The sequence below is a fragment of the Dipteris shenzhenensis genome, chromosome 32 (genome assembly GCF_047967505.1).
Source record: "Dipteris shenzhenensis isolate YYH24624 ecotype China chromosome 32, Dip_SZ_1.0, whole genome shotgun sequence".
Taxonomy (NCBI): Eukaryota; Viridiplantae; Streptophyta; class Polypodiopsida; order Gleicheniales; family Dipteridaceae; genus Dipteris; species Dipteris shenzhenensis.
The window spans coordinates 15,491,192-15,515,021 of record NC_141627.1 but is presented as its reverse complement, the minus strand read 5'-3'; the positions used below and the strand labels follow the sequence as shown (position 1 = coordinate 15,515,021).

Sequence of the window (23,830 nt, the reverse complement as noted above, 5' to 3'; positions counted from 1 at the left end):
TATTCACGTTCAGCATTGAATTAAATAAACTTAGGAGGTAGACTTTACCCCCAAAGACAATACTCTGTTAGCAAAGGAGGGTAGGAAATGCAGGGGTACAACCATGCATAGGTAAATGCAATGAATCTACTCCTCCAATCTTCGTGTCCATAAACTGAAAGAGTGGAGCGCAGCTCTGCCAACTCTCATTCTGACCATATTGTACATTCTGAAGTCTTGTATTCATGTCTAGCACTAGATTTTGATAAACTTAGGTGGTAAAATTGACCCCCGAGGGACTATTTAGTTACTTAAGGAGAGCATCCTTTCACAACACTAGTAAGTAGACGCACCAGCATTATTATATCTATGAAATACAATTATCAAAATCGCTCCAATATCATCTCTCGTAAAACGAATGAGAGCATAAGCACTTGAAAGCCAGTCGGTCAGAGCGAGAGGGGAGAGGGGGGGAGAGAGAGAGAGAGAGAGAGAGAGAGTTGCTAAGAAGCCCTCGGAATAATCGTCATAGCTGAAACTCTAGCAACAGACTTTCCAACCAATATTCTTGCCATTAGAAAATAATCTTTCAAGAAAGCAGAAGCTTCAAAGCCAGTTTCTGTAGCAGTGGAATATTCTAAAAGAATGTGTTTATGAGAAGAATATGCGTGTATGATCTAATAGGTGTACTATACATATATCACATTTGCCTTGTCAGAAAAAAGCCATGATTGGAGGGACACAATCAAGCATTCTTCTGCTCTGTAAATACTGTCCTACTCTGTCTGCCAGCAAAAGCCGAGCAGGAGCAACACAAAAAGCCAACAAATCCAATATTGCTTTCTAGGTGGGGAAACCGTAGCCTCAGGAAACAGCTCAAGGTCTTACCCAATTCAATTTATAAATATCACAATAGAAATCTATCGGCATTCACGAAGCAGGTATAAAGACGGACTTGGAAGGTCTGAGGAGCTCCCAAATATCAATTGGTTCATCTCTCCATAGCCGGAAGATCCGCCACGACCTGGAGTCAGAAGGGACGGAACATTCCATGGCGAGGTATCCACCTGAGAACATGAAGCAATTAGCTGATAAGCCAGCAATGGAAACAACACAACTCTTTCTGTTGCAGCTTAATACTGAAACTGAATGAGAGCACGCATAATGTAATGAAATTTCCAATCATATTGAAAGTAACTGGAGATAGGGGAGTCACCAAATTAAAACCTGACCAAACGCTAGTACACACAGGGATCAGCACCAAACGCACGTAACACGATAAGGTGGTTGCAGCCTTTCAAAGAGCCAGATTTTGGTATCATTCAAGGAATACAGTTTCTCTTTGATTATCTTTATTATGGAATATCATTTCCCTAGAGAACAAGAATTCAAAACCTTTGTTTATCCTTGTTTATCAAAACCTAATTATGGAATCATCTTTGTTTATCTTTATTTTGGGATATCATTTCCCTAGAGAACAAGAATTCAAAAGCTGCACTGGGTGAAACCCATTATCCCAGTAAATGTAACCGTTCTAAAAACATGAGCTTCATTCATGCAACGATTCCGATCATGTGGAAATTGTCCTGTCCCATCATCTCTCAACCATCAGCTTTTGCATGAATTGTATTACAACTCGGTTCTTCTACGGAGACCAACATACATGATTATCTCATCTCCAACATGTAACCCTTGTTTAATAACCAAAACCTGCCAACGCCTCAGCAAAAAAATAGTCCTGACAAGTATCTTGAAGCTATAAATGCTTTGACATCAAAATCCGATAGAATGTAACACCCCAAGGGAGCTTAAGCATCAACTTACAATCTAGGCACTGAGGTTTGCTGTTTTTCAAGGGTGGGAACGATAAAAATGGGAGGAACCTTGTACAAAGAAACACTTCTTTCTTTGCTCATGCAATATAGCACTCTTTGTTACCTTCACCTAGCCCTTTACAGCTCAACAATGCCAAACAATCTACCACCACCAAGATGTGATATGCCAAACAATCTACCACCACCAAGATGTGATAGCTCAGCCTTTTCACCATTGCCTTCTCAACAAAGAATAAGATTTAGACAAATATGTTGCAAATAGGTTCAAAGTCAAACATCTGCAAGCCCACAAGCATAATGGACGTGATGTAAATTCATCATATATGCACATTATTTATATGAAAGTTCAAGTTCTGCTGCAAGTTCTATTGTCTTATTTCTTCTAATTCAAAATGAGGTGCCTATAAGGATGTGCATAGTTTCCGAGCAAAAACCTACAAGCATAAAAGTCCGAGCAATAATTTTTGATACCAACCATGCTTGTTTATTTCTCAAAGGAATATACAATTCTTTCTTAATTTCTCATTTATGGAACCATATACTTACTTATTTTTCATTATAACCCTCATTTTAGAGAACATCATCTATATATTAACAAATAGTGAACACTTTAGAAACTCCTATAAATACCTTCCTACCATACTCTCTTTTGAGGATTATGGTAATTAAATCAATTTAAAAGAGTTTCCCTAATCTTTAGCAATCCCATATTTGAAGCTCTCATATAACAATGTATACCATATTCCTTGGATGAGTAGGAAAAAGATATTGGAAACCTCATACTTGAAGCCATTATAATTGATCATAAATTAATCTCTAATACATTATCAAATATGAGAAGCCAAGGAAGGGATTTTTAAAATATTCCCAATTCTCCAAACCTAAGTACTTTTAAGGACATGTGGTCTCTATTGAACTCCTTACCATAATATGAATTAGGGAGAAGTTGTAACTCTCATAAACATCTTGAAATTTTTAATTTTTCTCCTTTATAACTATAAAAAGTGTAATTTTAAGCCTACCATTGCATAGATCATGAGATTCTGAACATTTTTTCCTTTTACAGCTCCTCAATCTGAGCTAAGGAGCAAAAGTTATGACTCCTTCTGTGTAGGCTCTCCAAGGGTATTCCGCCGGCGGAATAGGGTGGGGCCAAGCTCTTCAAACCATATTCCTCTGGCAAAATACACTTAGAGGGTCTATGAAAAAGGTATTATATATTTTTCTTAGGTCATCCTGAGAAACTATAAAGATGATATTTGCTCAAAATTTCATGATCCAACCAATGGTGAAAGGAAAAGAAAGGATTTTTTAAAGTCATAAATAAGTCACCACTTAGACATTATATATGTATATTATATAAAGGTATATTTATATCTATATCTATTTATCAATATTTCATTATTTACTGACATATTCCTTGAAATAATTTGGATTTTTTTGCTCCCCAAAAATAACTTGAGCCTATATATTGGGACCCTCCCACCTTTTGTCCGCTCGTCGCTCGGGGGTTTTTGCTCGGAAAATGGAAACCCCCTGCCTATAAGGAGCATTCCACATTTCTTATGCAAGTTCCATTGTCTTACTCCTAATTCAAAATGAGGTTGCCTACAAGGAGCATTCCACATTTTCCAAAAAATAGAATATGGCTATTTTTGTCTAATCTCTCTCTCTCTCTCTCTCTCTCTCTCTCTCTCTCTCTGAATACCGTGACTGGCAAACCATGTGGATACACATGCATACCAAACTGTGTCGGCCCTACTGTCTGCTAAACGTATGGATGACTCTGTGCTTACCTCGGTAATCTCTAGCGAGGTAAGGCCCATACTCTGTAGAGGAAAGTTATTGTCATGTAAAGGGCATCAACTTGAAGACGTGTCATGCCCAACTCTGCCTACATTATCTGATGAGGACTGAGAGCTTACTCCGAATCATCGTAGAGCCCATAATCACTTGTAGCCGCTCAATCTCCTCCACTTTGCCGCTGAAAGGTTGCTCCCCCAAAAAGGTGCTGCATACATGACAGTCGGTCTCACTAATGTGCCGAAAAGCCAGCCCTTCGCTAAAAGCACTGCCTCTCAAGTCGAACCAGAGCTCCCTGTCCACATGTGAGCCATGCTCTGGCTGCATGAGTCATCCTCAAAATTGGCCCTGAGAAAATTGCCCCCAAGTATGTGTAGAATTGCACTATCTCCACTAGCTCACCCAGGTAAGTGAAACTATGCCGATGCTGCACAGCACGTGAGGTGTGTGCAACACGTGAGGTGTTCAAGATCATGACCTTGGTCTTCCCTCTGCACAGAATGATATAAGGACTATGTAATCTGCATATAGCAAAATCTTTATCACAAATCTGCCAGTAGTGATTCCTCGCCTTCCAAGTGGTCAGTAAAAGATGTGATCTCAACAATGTAAAGCATAGTCCTAGGCAAAGTTGGGCATGACACCTTCCCCCCTTCCAGTACAGCATAGATGCACTACCCGATTCGATCACTCATGATGAGATTAAACGTATCATATGATTAGACCTGGCCCTGAGAAAATTGCCGCCGGGTATGTGTAGAACTGCACTATCTCCACTGACTCACCCAGGTAAGTGAAACTATGCCGATGCTGCACAGCACGTGAGGTGTTCAAGATCATGACCTTGGTCTTCCCAAGGTTGGCTGTCAAGTCTCTCTCTGCAAAACACCTCCAAGGACTCAAGATGCCTCTGCAGTCCTCCCTTTGCACAAGATGATTTAAGGACTATGTAATCTGCATATAGAAAAATCTGTATCTCCCTCGCCTCCCTGGTCAGTAAAAGATGTGATCTCAACAATGTAAAGCATAGTCCTCATCATATAATGCAGGCAGAGTTAGGCATGACACCTTCCCCCCTTCCAGTACAGCATAGATGCACCACCCGATTCGATCACTCGTGATGAGATTAAACGTATCATATGATTAGACCTGGTCCAATTACATACATCACGCGCTTTGGGAATTACATACATCACGCGCTTTGGGGGGGGACCAAGAGCTGCCTACCAAGGTCCAGTTCTTCACGACGACTTCTTGAGAGTATTGGAGGATGGACTCATCATCAAACCCGAAATGCTTGAGGGCAAAGGAGTCTTACATGGATTGAGGATTGCCATCGGATAGATGCGGGGTCTCATAACATCATCTGGGGATTGAGGCATGTAGAGCTGCAAGTATACCTAGAGAGCAACAGATCTATTGGTTATGCACACTCGGGCAGATTGAGACAAAGGAGCATTTCCTATGCGTTTGCCCAACCTACTTCAAAATCAGAGGGCGATACCACTACTTCTTTCCGTAGAGACACTGCTTTGGCCCACTCTCACGACGGCTGATCGATTTCCAAGACCAGGTTTGCATTGGGCTCTATCTAATTGAGATGCGACGCGGCACAAAGATATGCTGCTACGACAAATCAGACACCAGCATGCAAGTACAACATCACAGGCTGTGGAGACAAACCGAGCACAATGACGTGTCACAGACTTCTATGCGTTTGAGTTGGCTCCAAGACACAATGGGGTGGAAGAGGACTTAGTTGACCTGCGAGCACTATGGATCAGTGGAGAGAGATGACATGATACTGCCGCACGAGGAATGCAAAGTCCACACATGATACAAAGAGTGACTAGGGTACGCACGATCGAGGTCCAACCTGATCGCCCGAGAGACAAGGAATCACTCTTGACATAGCCCATCGGATACAAAGGTCAAGGAGACCATGCCCTCCACCATAGCTCAAGACATCTCAATAGATGCAAATTCGGGAAATCTTTGCAGCCCACCTGAGAGATACTACGCTGCCGCGTTTCAAGTTTTGATTCAGCTCCGATCTCGCAGCTCCAGTTTTGTTTGATTTTTTGAGTTTTTTAAGATCTATAGCTATAGCTTAGTGTAGCATCGAACTCAACAAGGGCCCTAGCGCGCCCTTTGCTTCAGCCCTTTGAGAATTGTATGAGTTTCCATTCGATTTAGTGTACATTGTCCCATAGGCCCGTGATGCCTTCCACGGACATTAATATTTATTTCTTTCTTTTTCTGTTCTTTTCACCATTGCCTTCTCAACAAATAATATTTAGACCAATACAGAACACCATAATGGGAAGGGGTGAATTACAAGCTTCAATCATGGTAGTATCTGCACTCGATACATCGAGGTCAATGCAATGCTCAAGTGAGGCCTTCAATTTCTATGGTGCATATGTTGCAATTAACTTCAAACCTGAACATGACCAAGCCCATAAGTATAATGAATACGATGTAAATTCATAGTACAAAAGTTCAAGTTATGCAAGTTCTATTGTCTTATTTCTTCTAGTTCAAAATGAGGTGCCTACAAGGAGCATTTCACATGTCCTAAAAATAGAATATGGCTATTTTTGCATGGAAAGAAGTGGTTAGAAAGGGCACACTAGCATCAGTAGCACCCAAAAAGGAGCGCACACCTGAAACTTTAAAGGAGGAAAGACGCAGAGCAGCAACGCATTGAATGTGTTGGTTAAAGGCATAACAATTGGTGACACCCTCGTGGTAGACCCACCATGACACCATGTGCATGAGGACAACACTGAAGGGTACCAAGATTTTCCTGGACGATGATGATCTCACACTATGGCAAGAGCATAGAAGAGAGGGAATGTTGTGCTTTATGGCATCAAGATAGAAGAGAAATGTACAGCACTAATGGCAAATTGATCTTCGAGAGAGAGCAAATAGGATGAAAGAGAAGAAGGGGAAATAGACAGCTGTTGATGGTGTCTGACCCACGGGACAAGAGCACAAAACAGGCTGAAAATGGCAGCATGCCCACGCCCCCTACATACATAAACACACATTTTTGCATGTTGCCCACACTCATGTGTGCTTGAATGCATCCTCCTTCATTTCTTTACTTAGACACATAAATATATATATATATATATACATATGTGTGTGTGTGTGTGTATGTATGACCTTTTTTTGTAATATAATGACTCAAAAGATTCCACACAAAAAAAAAAAAATTTGTCTGTATGTATGACATATGTATAAATGGATAGATGGATGCATGGATGGATGTGTGCACACACACACAAATGTACAATGTGTATATTCATATCTATATATTTGCCTATCCTTGTATTTGTAATTATATAATAACACCACCAGCATAGACGTGTTCTTGTCATCCTTAATTATCACAATGATCCTGCACATGAAAAGGTTGGCTATATATAAGTGCCTACTTGGAATGGATGAGAATAATCTATGCTTGCTTCTTTTGTGTCATTCACATATAAACGGTCCCTCTCTAGGGAGTTTCCACAACTATTTTTTTATGTGCTTGATTGTTTATTAGACTCCATGCATGGCTTCTATAAACTCTCTCTCTCTCTCTCTCTCTCTCTCTCTCTCTCTCTCTCTCTCACACACACACACACACATTTCATGTGTTATCATTCAAAAGCATGCTTCTACATGTGTTTTTTGCAAAAAGATTCGAGCGTCTTGCCTCCTAGAAAATGCAATTACGATCCTCATTCCATGGCTATGTGCATCACAACATACGACACACAACTATCCTTATACGTCCTAGTGATCATTGAGCATCATTTTTACCCTTGCATTCGTGCCGATGTACGGTCCATGCATGGCTTCTATACGTGCCGATGTACGGTCCATGCATGCTTGATTGTTTATTAGACTCCATGCATGGCTTCTATAAACTCTCTCTCTCTCTCTCTCTCTCTCTCTCTCTCTCTCTCTCACACACATTTCATGTGTTATCATTCAAAAGCATGCTTCTACATGTGTTTTTTGCAAGAAGATTCGAGCGTCTTGCCTCCTAGAAAATGCAATTACGATCCTCATTCCATGGCTATGTGCATCACAACATACGACACACAACTATCCTTATACGTCCTAGTGATCATTGAGCATCATTTTTACCCTTGCATACGTGCCGATGTACGGTCCCTACGATGGCCATCTTGTGCAGTTGACAATAGGATAACAACACTTGACTTAACCACTATGTTTGAGAGTTTCTAGAGCACCCCACCTTACCAAAATGGTTCTCCAATTCTACAAGGTGCCAATACTCTATTCCTTACCAGAAATATTATCAAACTCAACGCAGTATATCTAATACCCTTTCGCAACAGATAACACAATAGACCGTTTCTAGTTCCAAATATGGTATTAAGAATCAAAGTGTCTCATATCCTTTTGCAAACAAACAACACAATACTCATTTTCTAGTTTCAAATATTGTAATAAAACCAAACATACAAACGGGAATCTCTTTTAGCAACACAACAGCACACAGTAAGGTGATCTCAATTTGAAAGAAAACTTGCATGGCATTAACATACCAAAAGACAACTGGGAGAGGAGGAAGCCCCATCAACTCCAGTATATCCATCCAAAGCCATGAAGTTCTCCTTGTAATCCCCACAACTATTCAGCTGTTGTGACAAAGACTGTTGTGACAAATGATGCTCTATATCGTCATTCAACAAAATCTCTTCAGCCTCGATGTATGCAGATGCAGCTTGTTGACTTAACTGTTCCATCAAGCTTAGCGCATCTGTCCCGTACTCCTCGCACATAGGATTGGAAAAATCCTAGCGACAAACCATTGCTTTGATTAGAAAGAATCTCGCATATCCTTAATTAATTTGACAAAAAATGAAGATATTTTGCAATTAACTTGAGTACCAAACACATTTGATTGTGTATAAAATTCGAGCAAACGTTCCTTTTCCACTATCACAACCCATTTGAGTTTGGGGCCCAAATCTAGAAAACCATATGCAATTTAAACCTTGATGTTATACAAAACAAATATACAAATCTTAGGGGAATTATTTATACAAAATCACAAGATTCATGTATGATAAATAACATAAGCACAAGATAAAAGATAGAGAGCACTTACATAAAGAGAGAGCAGCACTTAGATAAACACAAGATAAAAGAGAGAGAGCACTTAGAAAAAGAGAGAGAAGTCTATACTTTCCAATTGTTGAACCTCATGCAAATCAGTAATAAATCCCTCTCTACATCAACATGAGGTTTGTTCATCGAAAAAGCAATTGGTAAACCCTATGCCGACTCTATACCTTTGCAAATTTCCTATGTGTCAAGGTTCGAAAGTGAACATCCTTGCATACATTTTATATCAAGAGAGTATGCATACACAGCATAAAGCCCTATAAAGATTTAGAACTTTAGACCATTAAATCAAGGACTCAATGGGGAAGTCCAATGCACTCAAGATGATATCCAATATGGCCCTTCCCAAGTTGCTAGCAATGAGCACTCATGAATACGACGAGAGAAGCTAATAATCCTGGCAGTCACTCTTTGCATAACATGGATGACGAGGCTCCATTTTAGAAAACTGTAGAAGCCTTTGCATGCGGGTTGTACGACAAGTTGTTCAAGTGAACTGAAAGTACATATTTTAGAAGCGTTTACAGAAATACAAGACATGCTATAAGAGATCTGCAAGTTACTTGACAAATACCATCTGTTTGAGATGTTTCACATGCGCAAATATTTAAGAAGTCTAGAATGTTTAATACATCTTCAATATTCACAACAAACCGGCTGTCAAATAAGTGCACACAACCAGCACCATTAATGCCTTAAATCCTTGAGAGTCACAATTTCAATTTTCTAGACAGAGAGGCAACTCTAAATCTATACCTTAGCCGGGAACCTTTTAGCTCTCCCTACTATCTCAATCAAATCAAGAGTCTCTTAACCTCAATGACACAATCAATCCTTTCCCTTTGGCATCTTTTCCGTTCTATCTCAGCCCATCAACCCTCAAGTGTACCATAGCAAAATAGGAGACTCTCACCTAACGATTAGGGATGTTAGAGAAATAAAAAGGTGTTTTGTAATGTATCCTCCATACATATACATATATATACGTTAGAGAAATTGTGTGTGTGTGTGTGTGTGTGTGTGTGTGTGTGTCTCTCTCTCTCTCTCTCTCTCTCCTATATATATAGTTTTGTGTGTGTGTGTGTGTGTGTGTGTGTGTGTGTATGTATATGTATATGTATGTATATGTATGTATATGTATATGTATGTATATACACAGACACACACACAAATACACAAATACATACATACAAACATCCATACACGCATATATTTATTTATTTCTTTATTTATTATACCTACATAAATACATACTTTCATACATGCATACGTATATGTATATATGTATATCTATACATACATACATACATAGAGAGAGAGAGAGAGAGAGACGTGCGTGCGCACACACAATTTCTACATATACATATATATACGTTAGAGAAATTGTGTGTGTGTGTGTGTGTGTGTGTGTGTGTGTGTCTCTCTCTCTCTCTCTCTCTCCTATATATATAGTTGTGTGTGTGTGTGTGTGTGTGTGTGTGTGTGTGTGTGTATGTATATGTATATGTATATGTATGTATATACACAGACACACACACAAATAGACAAATACATACATACAAACATCCATACACACATTTATTTATTATTTATTTATTATACCTACATAAATACATACTTTCATACATGCATACGTATATGTATATATGTATATCTATACATACATACATACATATATATCTATGCATACATACATAGAGAGAGAGAGACATGCGTGCGCACACACAATTTCTGTGTGTGTGTGTGTGTGTGTGTGTGTGTGTGTGTGTAAATACATACCATACATGTATCTAGACATGACAGTCACTCACAAGGTCAACCATAAGCTCCATAGACATGACAGTCGCTCATAGTATGATATGTACGTATACATGTATCTAGACATGACAGTCAACCATAAGCTCTATTACCCACAGCGGAGACTAAGTACTATGATATCCCAAGCGACATCATTTGCGCCCAACACGGTTGCTGATGTTATTGATGATGCTAGTACTGTACATACATACAAACATAGAGAGAGAGAGAGATGTGTGCGCACACACACAATTTGTGTGTGTGTGTGTGTGTGTGTGTGTAAAATACATACGTGTGTGTGGTGGTGTAGGTGAGCGATGGAGACCTCCTCATCCTCTACTCCGACAGCCTCTGTTCCGTCCCTGGTTTTGCCTGTACAGCCCTTGTCTTCCTCCTTGCAGTCTTCATCGTCATCCGTACAGCTGCCGTCATCTGTACGAAATTCCATACAACCCGTACATCCCTCCCGACAACCCTCCATATAGGTACACGTGGTGCGATCGACCGTACCTACTCCACCTCCATCCGTACCTGCAAAATCCATACAAGATTCTCCGTCCGTACATGATCCCCTGTCCCTACAGGATTCTCCGTTCAAGATTCCCCGTCCGTACAACCCGTACAGTCTGTATGGCCATCCATACAGTCTGTATGGTCGTCCATACAAGCTCCCGAAACATCTTTTGTTTTTTATGCTTCCTCTGTTCCTCCTGCTCGAGAAGCGCGGTACTTGCCTTCTTCATCCTCTTTCAAAATGGCAAAGCTTGATCTCGCAGATGGCCCTTTCTCTTCCCTTCAACTAGATCTTCTGTGTCAGTTATGTTTAGCCTCTCTCACAAATGTTGTGTGAAAGGAAGTTTTTCAAGGTGTGTCGCTTTAAGCAATGTAGGTTCATTTTTTGTGAGATTTCGGTTTGTGAGTGTTGAAGCATGTTCCTCCTTGTATTGCTAAGGCTATGTGCTAATTTTCATTCTTGATTTTCAGAGGTTAAGGACAAAAAACGAGATTTGGTGAAAGAAAGAAGACTCGCCTCTTCTCATTTTGTAGGGCCAGTCCACGAAACACGGTTCGGGACTTTTCCAAGTAACTTCATCGGGTTCCCCGTTTGTTTGTTCATTGGATTCTCCCCTTCTGGTTTCAGGTCTTCGACAGGCTCAGCAGTTTGGAGTTTGTCTCTACTTTATGCGCAGGGTTCTTTCTGCCGCTCATCTTCGTCGTTGGGTTGAAGCCGCAATGGGTCTAGGCAAAGGATTTTATTATGTCCACGTTTCTTCGACTGATGTAGTGGAGTGGCTAGTCAGTCGTGCTGGTGTTCCTGGGGCTGGTTTCTTTGCTTATGTGATGCCCTGGGATCCACTTTTTGATCCTTCTGCTACCCTTTTGACTCACTGTCCGGTCTGGATTACTCTCAAAGCGCTGCCTGTGCCTCTTCGTCAGCATCTTCCTACTCTTGCAGCGCTTTTGGAAAGGCCTCTTCATATTCCGCAACAAGAGTTCTTGCAAGCTTCCCGTGATGTTCGCCTTTGCATTTGTGGGATATGATGCAGCCCGTGCCATCTACTCTTGATTTGGGATTTGCCCATGCGATGCGCATCAGGCTGCATTTTGCATCTTTTCCCACTACATGTTATCTTCCGGTGATGTTCGCCTTTGCGTTTGTGGGATGTGGGATATGATGCAGCCCGTGCCATCTACTCTGGATCTTGATTTGGGATTTGCCCATGCAATGCGCATCAGGCTGCATTTTGCATCTTTTCCCACTACATGTTATCGATGCCGACAGGTTGGTCATTTTGCACATGATTGCCCTTCTGCATCCAGACCCACTCCTCCTGCTCCTTCTTCAGCTGTCAAGGTTACTCTCCCTTCTCCTCCGGTTTCTGCTATGGCCTCATTGGAGAAGCCTTCTTCTACGGCCAATCTTTCTCTTGCTAGAGAAGCTCAGGATCGCACCCCTATTGAGCACCATTAGTCTCTCTCTCCTCAGGATATGGATGTGCCCCGTGCAGAGAGGATTTTACAGGATGATCCACATGATCTCTCTCAGGTTGCTATCCCGACTGATGCTGAAATGATGAGTCGTGATTTATTTGATGCAGCTCTTTCGCCAAGTGCTCCTTCTTCAGAGAGTACAAATATTGATCCAGTTCTTATGTCTGTGAAGACTGTGCCAGAGTCTCTTTCTGTTCAGGGTGCATATGTTTCTTTTCCTTTGGAGCCTTTTCATCCTATGACGCAACAGGTTTTTGACCCTGTGATTCAAAAATTCCGGCTTCCAGCTTATGTTAAGAAGAATCACAAGGGCAAAAAACAGCTGGTTTTTATTGATGGTGTAGTTTCTTCACTGCATCAATTTTTGCAAAGCAACAATCTAAAACTGGAGGATGTTGTGTTTGATCCTCCTCCAGTTTGATCTTGTAACTTTTTACTTGGCTGCCTCATGACTTCTGCTCTGAGGCTTTACTTGTAAATTTTTCCTTTGTACTTATTGGTGGGTTTTTACCTCTTCTTGGGGTTCCCACACATAAATAAAAGATTTCACTTTTAAAAAAAAGTGTGTAAATACATACATACATATGTATGTATACATGTATCTAGACATGACAGTCACTCACAAGGTCAACCATAAGCTCCATAGACATGACAGTCCCTCATAGTATGAAATGTACATATACATGTATCTAGACATGACAGTCAACCATAAGCTCCATTACCCACATCAAGGACTAAGAACTATGATATCCCAAGCGACATCATTTGCAACAATAGGAGTTTTATGATGCATCCTCTGTGTGTGTGTGTGTGTGTGTGTGTGTTTTCTTTTGCCCCGCCCTAGGTTTCACACAGGGCAAATCAGATTTGACATATGAATTGTCATGCAAAGTGGTGGCGAAAGCATAGTTACCAGGGAACGGCATTCTATCTTCATGGAACATGGGAACGCTGCTCCCAAGTGGAGGGCCTACCGGGAACGCTCGAGAACGTACCCAGTGCTGGGAAAGCCATGGAACGCCATGTGTGTGTTTTCTTTTGCCCCCGCCCTAGGTTTCACACAGGGCAAATCAGATTTGACATATGAATTGTCGTGCAAAGTGGTCGCGAAAGCATAGTTACCAAGGAACGGCATTCTATCTTCATGGAACATGGGAACGTTGCTCCCAAGTGGAGGGCCTACCGGGAACGCCCGAGAACGTACCCAGTGCTGGGAGCGCCATGGAACACCCGAGAATGCGACGGGGCTTGTTAGTGGGTTTTTCCACTCTCAACTCCCTTCTACTCTTCCCCCTCCCCTCCCAAGCCCTTCTACTCAAGTCTCAGCTCCCTCTCCTTCCACTCAGCCCCCTCTCCTTCCACTCCCTTCTACTCAGCCCCCTCTCCATCTAGTTATTCTTAGCATTCTATCTTCATGGAACATGGGAACGCTGCTCCCAAGTGGAGGGCCTACCAAGAACGCCCGAGAACGTACCCAGTGCTGGGAGCGCCATGGAACGCCCGAGAATGCGATGGGGCTTGTTAGTGGGTTTTTCCACTCTCAACTCCCTTCTACTCTTCCCCCTCCGCTCCCAAGCCCTTCTACTCAAGTCTCAGCTCCCTCTCCTTCCACTCAGCCCCCTCTCCTTCCACTCCCTTCTACTCAGCCCCCTCTCCATCTTGTTATTCTTAGCATATTTTGGTCTCAGCTCCCTCTCCTTCCACTCGCCCCCTCTCCTTCCACTCCCTTCTACTCAGTCCCCCTCTCCATCTAGTTATTCTTAGCATATTTTGGTATCTTTCCATGTGATTTGATGACGTGTCATATGACGGGGCATTCCAATTTCCGTTCTTCTTTCCCGAAACGTTCTCATTGTGACCCTCCTTGTTCCCGAAGCGTTCCTGTTCCCTGGTAACTATGGGCGAAAAAGATTGTGACAGATTTGGAGTTCTAAAATTCGCCTTCGACAACAAGTTTTTTTGTGGCAAGTTTTGGTGGAGGTCCTTCAGTCTGGGCAACTTTTGGCACGCAGACATGTTGCTCCGGCTGTTTCTGCAAATGTTCGGCTCCGTGGGTGTCTGTGCCTCATCTTCGTTCGCATTGCTCCCACAACCGTGATTTCTTGCATCTCCTTGGGCAACGTTTGAGAACTAGATTTCCTAATGCTATCTTTGGGAAGTTTCTCTAGCTTTTTGGGATTCACACACCTGGACAAGAATTTGACCTATTTTTCACTTGAGTTCACTACTAGGCACTCTGGACTGTATGGAAGGATAAACATCATAGGGTCTTTGGTGATCCTACCTTCTCCACTTTTTCCTTTTTCAGGCGCTCCTTGCAGCAATCTCTCTTTGATTGTCTGCAAACTCATTACATAGACTCTAATGTATACTTGTCATATAATGAGATCTTCTGCTGATGTAGTCTGGCACATCCCATTTTGGGCGAAAAAGATTGTGACAGATTTGGAGTTCTAAAATTCGCCTTCCACAACAAGTTTTTTTGTGGCAAGTTTTGGTGGAGGTCCTTCTGTCTAGGCAACTTTTGGCACGCAGACATGTTGCTCTGGCTGTTTCTACAGATATTTGGCTCTGTGGGTGTCTGTGCCTCATCTTCGTTCGCATTGCTCCCACAACTGTGATTTCTTGCATCTTCTTGGGCAACGTTTGAGAACTAGATTTCCTAATGCTATCTTTGGAAAGTTTCTCTAGCTTTCTGGGATTCAGACACCCGGACAAGAATTTGACCTATTTTTCACTTGAGTTCACTACTAGCCACTCTGGACTCTATGAAAGGATAGACATCATAGGGTCTTTGGTGGTCCTATCTTCCACTTTTTCCTTTTTCGGGCGCTCCTTGCAGCAATCTCTCTTTGATTGTCTGCAAACTCATTACATAGACTCTAATGTATACTTGTCATATAGTGAGATCTTCTGCTAATGTAGTCTGGCATTGCTCCCACAACTGTGATTTCTTGCATCTTCTTGGGCAACGTTTGAGAACTAGATTTCCTAATGCTATCTTTGGAAAGTTTCTCTAGCTTTCTGGGATTCAGACACCCGGACAAGAATTTGACCTATTTTTCACTTGAGTTCACTACTAGCCACTCTGGACTCTATGGAAGGATAGACATCATAGGGTCTTTGGTGGTCCTATCTTCCACTTTTTCCTTTTTCGGGCGCTCCTTGCAGCAATCTCTCTTTGATTGTCTGCAAACTCATTACATAGACTCTAATGTATACTTGTCATATAGTGAGATCTTCTGCTAATGTAGTCTGGCACATCCCATTTTGGGATAACTACTCTGTAATATAAAGTATCAACAATGTTCACCAAAACATAAAAAGCGTACGCACGCATGTGTGTGTGTGTGTGTTTCGATTCACTCCAGAGCTCTCTTGGATCGTATTTCACACTGTCTTCATTTGTGTTTCCCTACTCATCGATTTGGAAAATATTTCTGGATCCTTGGGCGGTTCACTTCAGTACAGGCTCAATACTCGGGTTAGATTTTGGGCACTCTGGACTGTTTGGAGACAAAGGAATCAGATTTTCTTGGGGCAACCATTGCTCCAACCTTATGAGTTTTTCAGAGCCTCATTACGACAATCTCTGTATGATGCTTATCGTGAAGATGACTGCTTCTGATTTTTCTGAGTAGTCTATTCTGTAGACTATTCTCATTGTAAAAAGCTTTTCTTATATAAATACAGTGGTTTCACCCAAAAAAAAAAAAAGGATGTGTGTGTTTCAATCAAGATGGAGCTCGCTCCTCCATCATCATCGCTTGCTTTTCTTGGTCTTCAGATTTTCTTGGGGCAACCATTGCTCCAACCTTATGAGTTTTTCAGAGCCTCATCACGACAATCTCTGTATGATGCTTATCGTGAAGATGACTGCTTCTGATTTTTCTGAGTAGTCTATTATGTAGACTATTCTCATTGTAAAAAGCTTTTCTTATATAAATGCAGTGGTTTCACCCAAAAAAAAAAAGGATGTGTGTGTTTCAGGATGGAGCTCGCTCCTCCATCATCATCGCTTGCTTTTCTTGGTCTTGCTACAGTTCCGTTTCATCCCGAATCACCATCTTCTATTCCGTTGCATCCACAGTCAGTTTCCGTTGTGGATAATTTGTTAGAGCCACCGTCTTGTGTTCCATCTATAGATACTCCCTCGACAGTTTTATTCCAGGCTCTGCCGTTTCCCTCGACATCTCTCGTACCCTCTGCTCGAACATCTCCCGTACCCTCTGCTGGCGTAGCTTCTCTTTCATCACTGCAACCCTCCCTTCACTCTCACGCTACTGCTTCTCTACGTTCGGTTTCTTCGTCTCAAATGGACTCTCTTGGAGCAGCTTCTCCTTCCTCGCTGCAAGCTTCCCCCTTTCTATCAGACCCACAGTCCCCTTAATCGGTTTTGGCTTCACCTTTGAAAGGTCTTGGGGAAAAAAAAGAGAGCGAGTCACTACTCGACCTCAGCTCAGCCTGATAAGACGACCAAATATGATTATTCGAGTTGTCCCCCTTCGTCTCTGCAGTTAGGGCTTCTTCGATGTCTCTGTGAGAAATCTGTGTTGGAAGCTAAGGATTTCTTCCTCCTGAGCCCCTCGTTCATGGTATTTTCCAGGCGCAGCAACATGGAGTGTGCCTCTACTTCATGGGGAGAATAATGAACGTGTCGATGTTGAGAGCCTGGTCCACTGCAGCAGTTGGTAATGATAAAATTGAATCTTTTGTCTTTCTACGCAAGGGTTTTTACTATGCTCATTGCACTGCTCTGGACACAGTGTATCAGTTGGGTAATATGGCAGGGGTACATGGTGCTTATGCTATGCCTTGGGATCCGTTATTTGACCCAACGAAAAATCTCATGAGTTTTTATCCTGTCTGGGTCACTTTGAAGGCTTTGCCGATACCTCTTCTCCCACATATTTCCTCCCTTGCAGCCCTTTTAGGGAGAGTCTTCCATCTTCCCAAGCAGGATTTCTTGGTCATGAGTAGGGACATCCAAATTTGCATTCTGTGGGATATGGAGCAACCTATACCCTCATGTTTGGATATTGATTATGGCTTGGCACATCCATTTAGCATTCCTTTACATTTTGCATCCTTTCCGAATGTGTGTTACAAGTGCAGGCAAATTGGTCACTTTGCTCGGAGTTGCCCCTCACCCTCACGTCAATCTCATGTTGTGAAGGGCATTTTACCTTTTCCTCATGCTCTCCAGTCTAATAAGTTTGAGCAAGAAAAGCATTAAAAAGTATGGAGACGAGTGCAATCTCATGGCAAAGCTTCAGACACGGAGCCCTCTTTGGTTCAGAAGTCTCTTTTAGTATGCTTTGACTCTCAAGCAACCTCTCCGATTATTGAGTCGCAATCCATTGAGCTACAAGTAGATCTCTCTCCTTCAGATATAGTTGATGATAGTAATGAGGAGCAGCCTATGGAGTTCAGAGAGAAAGATATGCAAGTGGATCTCTCTCCTTCTGATATAGTTGATGATGATACAGTGGAAAAGACTGGATTTTAGAGTGCAAGATACTCAGGATGCTTCTCCTCCCCCAAAAAGTACGTTTATAATCGAGGATATACATCCTATGTTGCAACAGGTTTTTGATCCTGTGATTCAACGGTTTCGTCTTCCAGCTTATGTCAAGAAGAATCACAAAGGCCAAAAGAAGTTGCATTCTATTGATGACACTACTACTTCACTCCATGCTTTTTTGCTACAACAAGGGATCACTTTGGAGGATATTGTCTTTATGCCGCCACCTGGAGGCATGTAAATCCATATTTTCCTCCTTTTGTTTTTGGAGTTTTTTGGTTATCTGCATTCCCTAGTGACATGTAAACATTTTATCTTTTCTAGTTTTCAGCTAGCCTCCTGGCTTTTCTTAGGGGCCTACTTGTAATCTTTTTACTTTTGTACTTCATGGTGGGTTTTCACCTCTTCTGAGATTTCCCACTGAGAAATATAAGATTTCACTTTTTTTTTAAAATGTGTGTGTGTGAGTGTGTGTGTGTGAGAGAGAGAGATCCTGTTTTTCCCACTTTCTCTTTCTTCAGACACGCTTTGCGGCAATCGCTTTTTGATTGCTTGCAATCTCATGTCTTTGATCATGATGTATATTTGTCCTATAGTGAGATTTTCTCTCGATGTATTATAGCTCTCCCTTTCAACAAAAAAATGTGTGTGTGTGTGTGTGTGTGTGTGTGAAGTATTTCTATCTCTGCCATGGGTTTCTCAAAAGGCCAATCAGCTTTGGCAAATGAATCGTCCTGCAAACTGGTGGCAGAAAAGAATGAGACATATTTGGCATTCAAAAATTCCCCTCCGACAACATGTTTTTTTGTCGCGTGTTTTGCTAGGGGTTCTTCCATCTAGGCAACTTTTGGCAAGCATATATATTGCTCCAACTCTTTGCCGTAAATGTTTGGCTCCACGGACCACTGTGCCTCATCTTCTTTGGCATTGCCCCCCTACTCCTGATTTCTTCGTGATTTCTTCGGCTTCCTTTGGCAATGCTTGAGAACTTGATTTCCTAAAGGCTAATGCTACCTTTGGGAAGTTCTTCTGGATTTTTGGGATTCATCCACCCATACAAGAGTTTGATTCGTTTTTCACTTGGGTTTGTTACTGGGCACTATGGACTCTATGGAAGGATAGAAAACATAGAGTCTTTGGTGATCCTACATTTTTCAGGTTCTCTTTTTTTAGGCACTCTTTGCAACAATCTCTCTTTGATTGTCTGCAAATTCATTATATAGAACATGATGTATACTTGTCATATAGTGAGATTTTCTATTGATGTAATTTGGCAAATCTCCCTCTTCAGGGTAGCTACCCTGTTATATAAAGCATCAAAATTTTCACCCCCCCAAAAAAAGGTGTATGTACAATTACACACTTTTTTTTTTTGTAAAATCCAGTGCAGTGTATTTATATTGTCATAACTTTACAATTACACACACACACATGCACACCCACACACACACACAGATATATATATATGTACAATTACACACACACACATGCACACCCACACACACACACAGATATATATATATATATATATATATATATATATAGAGAGAGAGAGAGAGAGAGACGTGCGCACACGCACACTGTGTGTGTGTGTGTGTGTGTGTGTGTGTACACTCACAAGGTCAACAACTCACAAGGTCAACCATAAGCTGCATAGACATGATAGTCACTCATAATATGATTGTATGCAAACATGTATCTAGACATGGCAATCAACCATAACCTCCATCACCCACAGCAAGGACTAGGTACTATGATATCCTAGGCGACATCATTAATGCCGAACAGTAGGTGTAGACCATAGTATATTGTTTATACCCTCACAAATACATATATGCACACACCCATGCACACTTGAGCAACAGTTTATACAAAAAAAATCGTGCCAAGGTGAAGGAATAGACTCAGCATAAAGCATAAAAGCATAAGGCTCTAATCAAAAAAAATAGTCCACATTCTTATTATTCAAGGTACAACCGTTGTGAAGACTAAACAGTATTTTCCTTTAGTCCCTTTCAAATGAGATTCTCTAAGCAAAAGATAGTTGATAGAGCAACTAACCATTTAAGATAGAAAGAATTCTTAACTGAGGAGCACACCACTTAAGATAGGAAGAATTTATAGCAACATTCACAAGATGAAATCTGCATATCTGCTAATACAGCAGAAACATATATTTAAGTGAATCCAGGAAAATGCCCAAACTCATCCTCTGAAAATACAACTTAGTGCAGTTTTAATCTCATCATAGTTACTCACAGGGATGAAAACCATGGACTTCATCATGCTTAGCAAGGACTAGCTATAGGGACATCCTGACTTAAATCAGCAGCATCAAAACAGTGGGTGTATTGTCAGCGCACGTGCATGCACACAAACACACAACACACACACACACATACACATGTATAACACACTTATTTATTTTTTAGAGGAAATGTACATTCTAACCCACCATTCTTTACGACAATGCACTTTCAATTTTTAATGATCTGTACTGGCATACTCAAGCCTCCACTCGCACATATATGTGCTCCTAAGTCACAACCTATCTTCCTCTATGCTGAATATTTTTGCTCAGCCTCAGCCTTTAACCTTTGCACCTCTGTTTATCCTATACATATATATATTTATTTATTTATTTATATTATACCTACATACATACATATATCACCTACATATATATCTCTATATATGTCTATACATACATACATAGAGAGAGAGACGTGTGTGCACACACACAAAGAGGAAAGTACACGTGTGCACATAATTCGGCATAAAAGATATAATAGGTGTATTAGGGTCAAGGCATCTATTCAATTAAGCAACCAAGAGGAAAGTACTCTCTAGACTATGTATATTCTACTTCCAAAAATTAGGTACGAGAGGCACATGAAGCTGGGGTGGCCTGATGTATGTCATAATGTCCAACTTGGCTTTCACCATTTTGACACCACATATTTCCAACAAAATAAAGCAACTAAGAAGTAGCTAACTTTAAATCCTTCATCAATAAGGACGAAAGATGCATGGTACATTCGATTGAACTCAAAATCGATTAACATATTCTATTGACTCTTGAGTTGGCCATCCATCCACCATTGTACTGTGACAACAAAAAATGATATTTTGTTTTGAAACCTGTGGGAGGATTTGTGGGGCCCGCAAGGTGACAAAACCTAGCCATGGAAACAAAGAACCAACAAGCGTGACGGAGAAGTTGGTGGCGGGAGATGACTCTTTGCAGCTACTCTCGTTGCGGCTTGTCAATCTTTTGATGTCGACAACTTTATTTCATGTAATCATTAATGAGGGTTTGACACTAATTAGAATTATTAGTGAAAATGATTGCAAATGTGATTATGAGTGGAGTGCATCATTGTAAATACCATGGATATGAATTATAAATACCTTGGTACAGGGATAGAATGGTTTGATAGAGAGATTATTTGCTTTGTAATTGGGAAAATAGAAATAAGTCATGTATTTTGAGTGGGCCAAATGACTACATGGCCTCCATAATGTACTAAAATAATATGGAGAGCACATGCCAAACACATGGAGAGCATGTGGAGGAGTGTGGAAGAGTGTAAAGTCAAGAGGAATCCTTCTAGAATTCCAAGGTGGTATATGGAGGATGTTGACATATGAAAAAGAGAGGATCCCTATGGGCTCCAAGGGGAAAGACTCTTGACTTTATCAATTTTTAAAGAGTCATGAGGATCTTGTGATGGGACACTTGTCAAAATGTGCCCAAAAGGACATTTGATGGTGACCCATGTCCTTATGTCACCAGGGGGTGAAGGAATCTACTGGCTGAAAATGTAACAAGGTGAAGGAGGGTGAGAATTGCTCTATAAAAGAGACGTCTCTCCTCCCTCTCCAGCATCTGGTTCTTCCCTTCGTAGTTATGCCATCACTTGTATTTAGCTTTGCCTATCTTTTTCCTTCTCCCTAGAGCATTAGGCTCTCATATATACCCCTCTTCTTGCTTTTGATGTTTTGAATAAAGTTCATGCTTCCTTTCTCTCATTCTTCTTCCATCTCCTCTATCCTCGCTCTAAAGCTTAGTGTACCCACATGAGTGAGTCATTTCTAGATCCGTGTTGAGGGTACTCTCTACTCCTTTGGGCGACCTCAATTTGCCATGTATCTGGGAAGCTACTTCTCTGCTGAAGGAGATCGTTGCCCTTTCCATAACTGCAGTCCGGTATGGACAATTTTGACAGTCTTTCGTAAAATGGTCATAACTTTCTACTCCGAGCTCCGTTTTGAATGAAACTTATATCAGAATCTTTGTCTTTTCAAGATCTATCTACTGATGTATTCAGATATTTGTTCCATTTAGTAGAATAAAAGTTAATTGTTGTCTGAGTGGTCGGGTCTGTTGTTTGGAGAAATTTTGAGAACCTTTCGAAAAACCGTCATAACTTTCTGTTCCAAGCTCCGTTTTGAATGAAACTAATATCAGAATCTTCGTCTTTGCGAGATCTATGTTTCATCGCAACCGTCCCATTCAACCAAATCAGCCCTATCAATTCACGCCTTTCACATCAATTCACATTGTGTTGAGTCAAAAGATGTTCTTCCAACAACAGCTCGCCCTTACTTTTGGGGCTGACTGATTAGCTCAAATCAATGCTTCCCCTCAGCCTTTCTAATTTTCAATGCTAGAGTAAAACCTCACCTTTGACGTCTATATCTTTGTTTTGATCTGAGAAGAGAGAGAGTGAGTGTCTCTTTAAGCTTCATCTAATGCCCAAATCTCTTCTCTCTTCTTCAATTTGTGGGTTGAGACGTGACCAAAACCAAACCCCCAGTTTTGTGTCACATCTTTTGGTGGAGACGCCAAGTAGGTTTTGCCTAGGATTTTCCTATCATAACCTCACAATCTCATCTTGTTTACAAGCAAAGATTTTCTTCTTTGTGCTCATTTTCTGTACAAGATGTACAACATTCCAGTGTTCCGTGGATCAGAAGGAGAAGACCCGAGGAGTTACCTTTGGAAATTCAATCGAGCATGTTGCTTGACTCGTTGGTCTATGAAGGAACGTGCTAAGATACTTCCAGATTTCTTGGAGGGTGTGGCCTTCAAGGCCTTGCCAAAAGATACCAAGGATGATTGGGAAAGCTTGGTCAAGGCAATGAAGGAGAGATTTGGGACATTGGAGTCACCAAATTCCTTGTTATTGCAGCTATAGAAGATTTCCCAAAAGGAAGGAGAGTCAGTTTCGACCTTCGCTATGAGGTATGAGGATTTATTCATCAAGTACCAACAAGCTGCTTTGCATATGGTTGAGTCTTCTTCATCTTCTACGGGTGATTCTAAAGGTTCATGGGCAATGGAACATCTCAAGATGAGCAAATTTGTTTATGGTTTGGATTCTACCTTGCGTGGAAAGGTTCTAAGCAAAAATCCCAGTAATTTCAAAGAGGCTCTTCGCATTGCTTTGAAGAAGGAGGCAGCCCATCAAATTGAGTCCGCGTTTCAGCCATCTACAAGTGTCATGACTCCGGCACATCGGGTAGAAGTAGCCTCAACATCCCAGGTATCTGCTCCCTCACTGGATCATAATATTGCACAATAGATGGCAGAATTTGCTGATTTGAAGTTGCACTTAGTGAATGCTTCAAGACACTTCAAGGCCACTCCAAAAGGTTGTGCAAGAGGGAGATTCTTTGCTTTTTTACAAGTAGACTAGGATGACTAACAAGTCTTGGAGGCCCCAACATTGAAGAGATC

At 41.3% G+C, this 23,830-nt stretch overlaps 1 protein-coding gene across 1 annotated transcript in view; it reads right to left on the bottom strand.

Annotated features, from left to right (window-relative positions):
* Positions 1-531: 531 nt before the first annotated feature.
* LOC147880346 (uncharacterized) overlaps positions 532-23,830 on the bottom strand; it is a 53,030-nt gene continuing 29,731 nt past the window's right edge. The window contains exons 10-11 of the mRNA XM_087370926.1: positions 8,192-8,443; positions 532-1,046 (exon numbers count right to left, since the gene is read on the bottom strand). Of these exons, the coding sequence (XP_087227052.1) occupies positions 900-1,046; positions 8,192-8,443 (399 nt within the window). The 3' untranslated portion in view covers positions 532-899. The remainder of the gene's footprint in view (positions 1,047-8,191; positions 8,444-23,830) is intronic.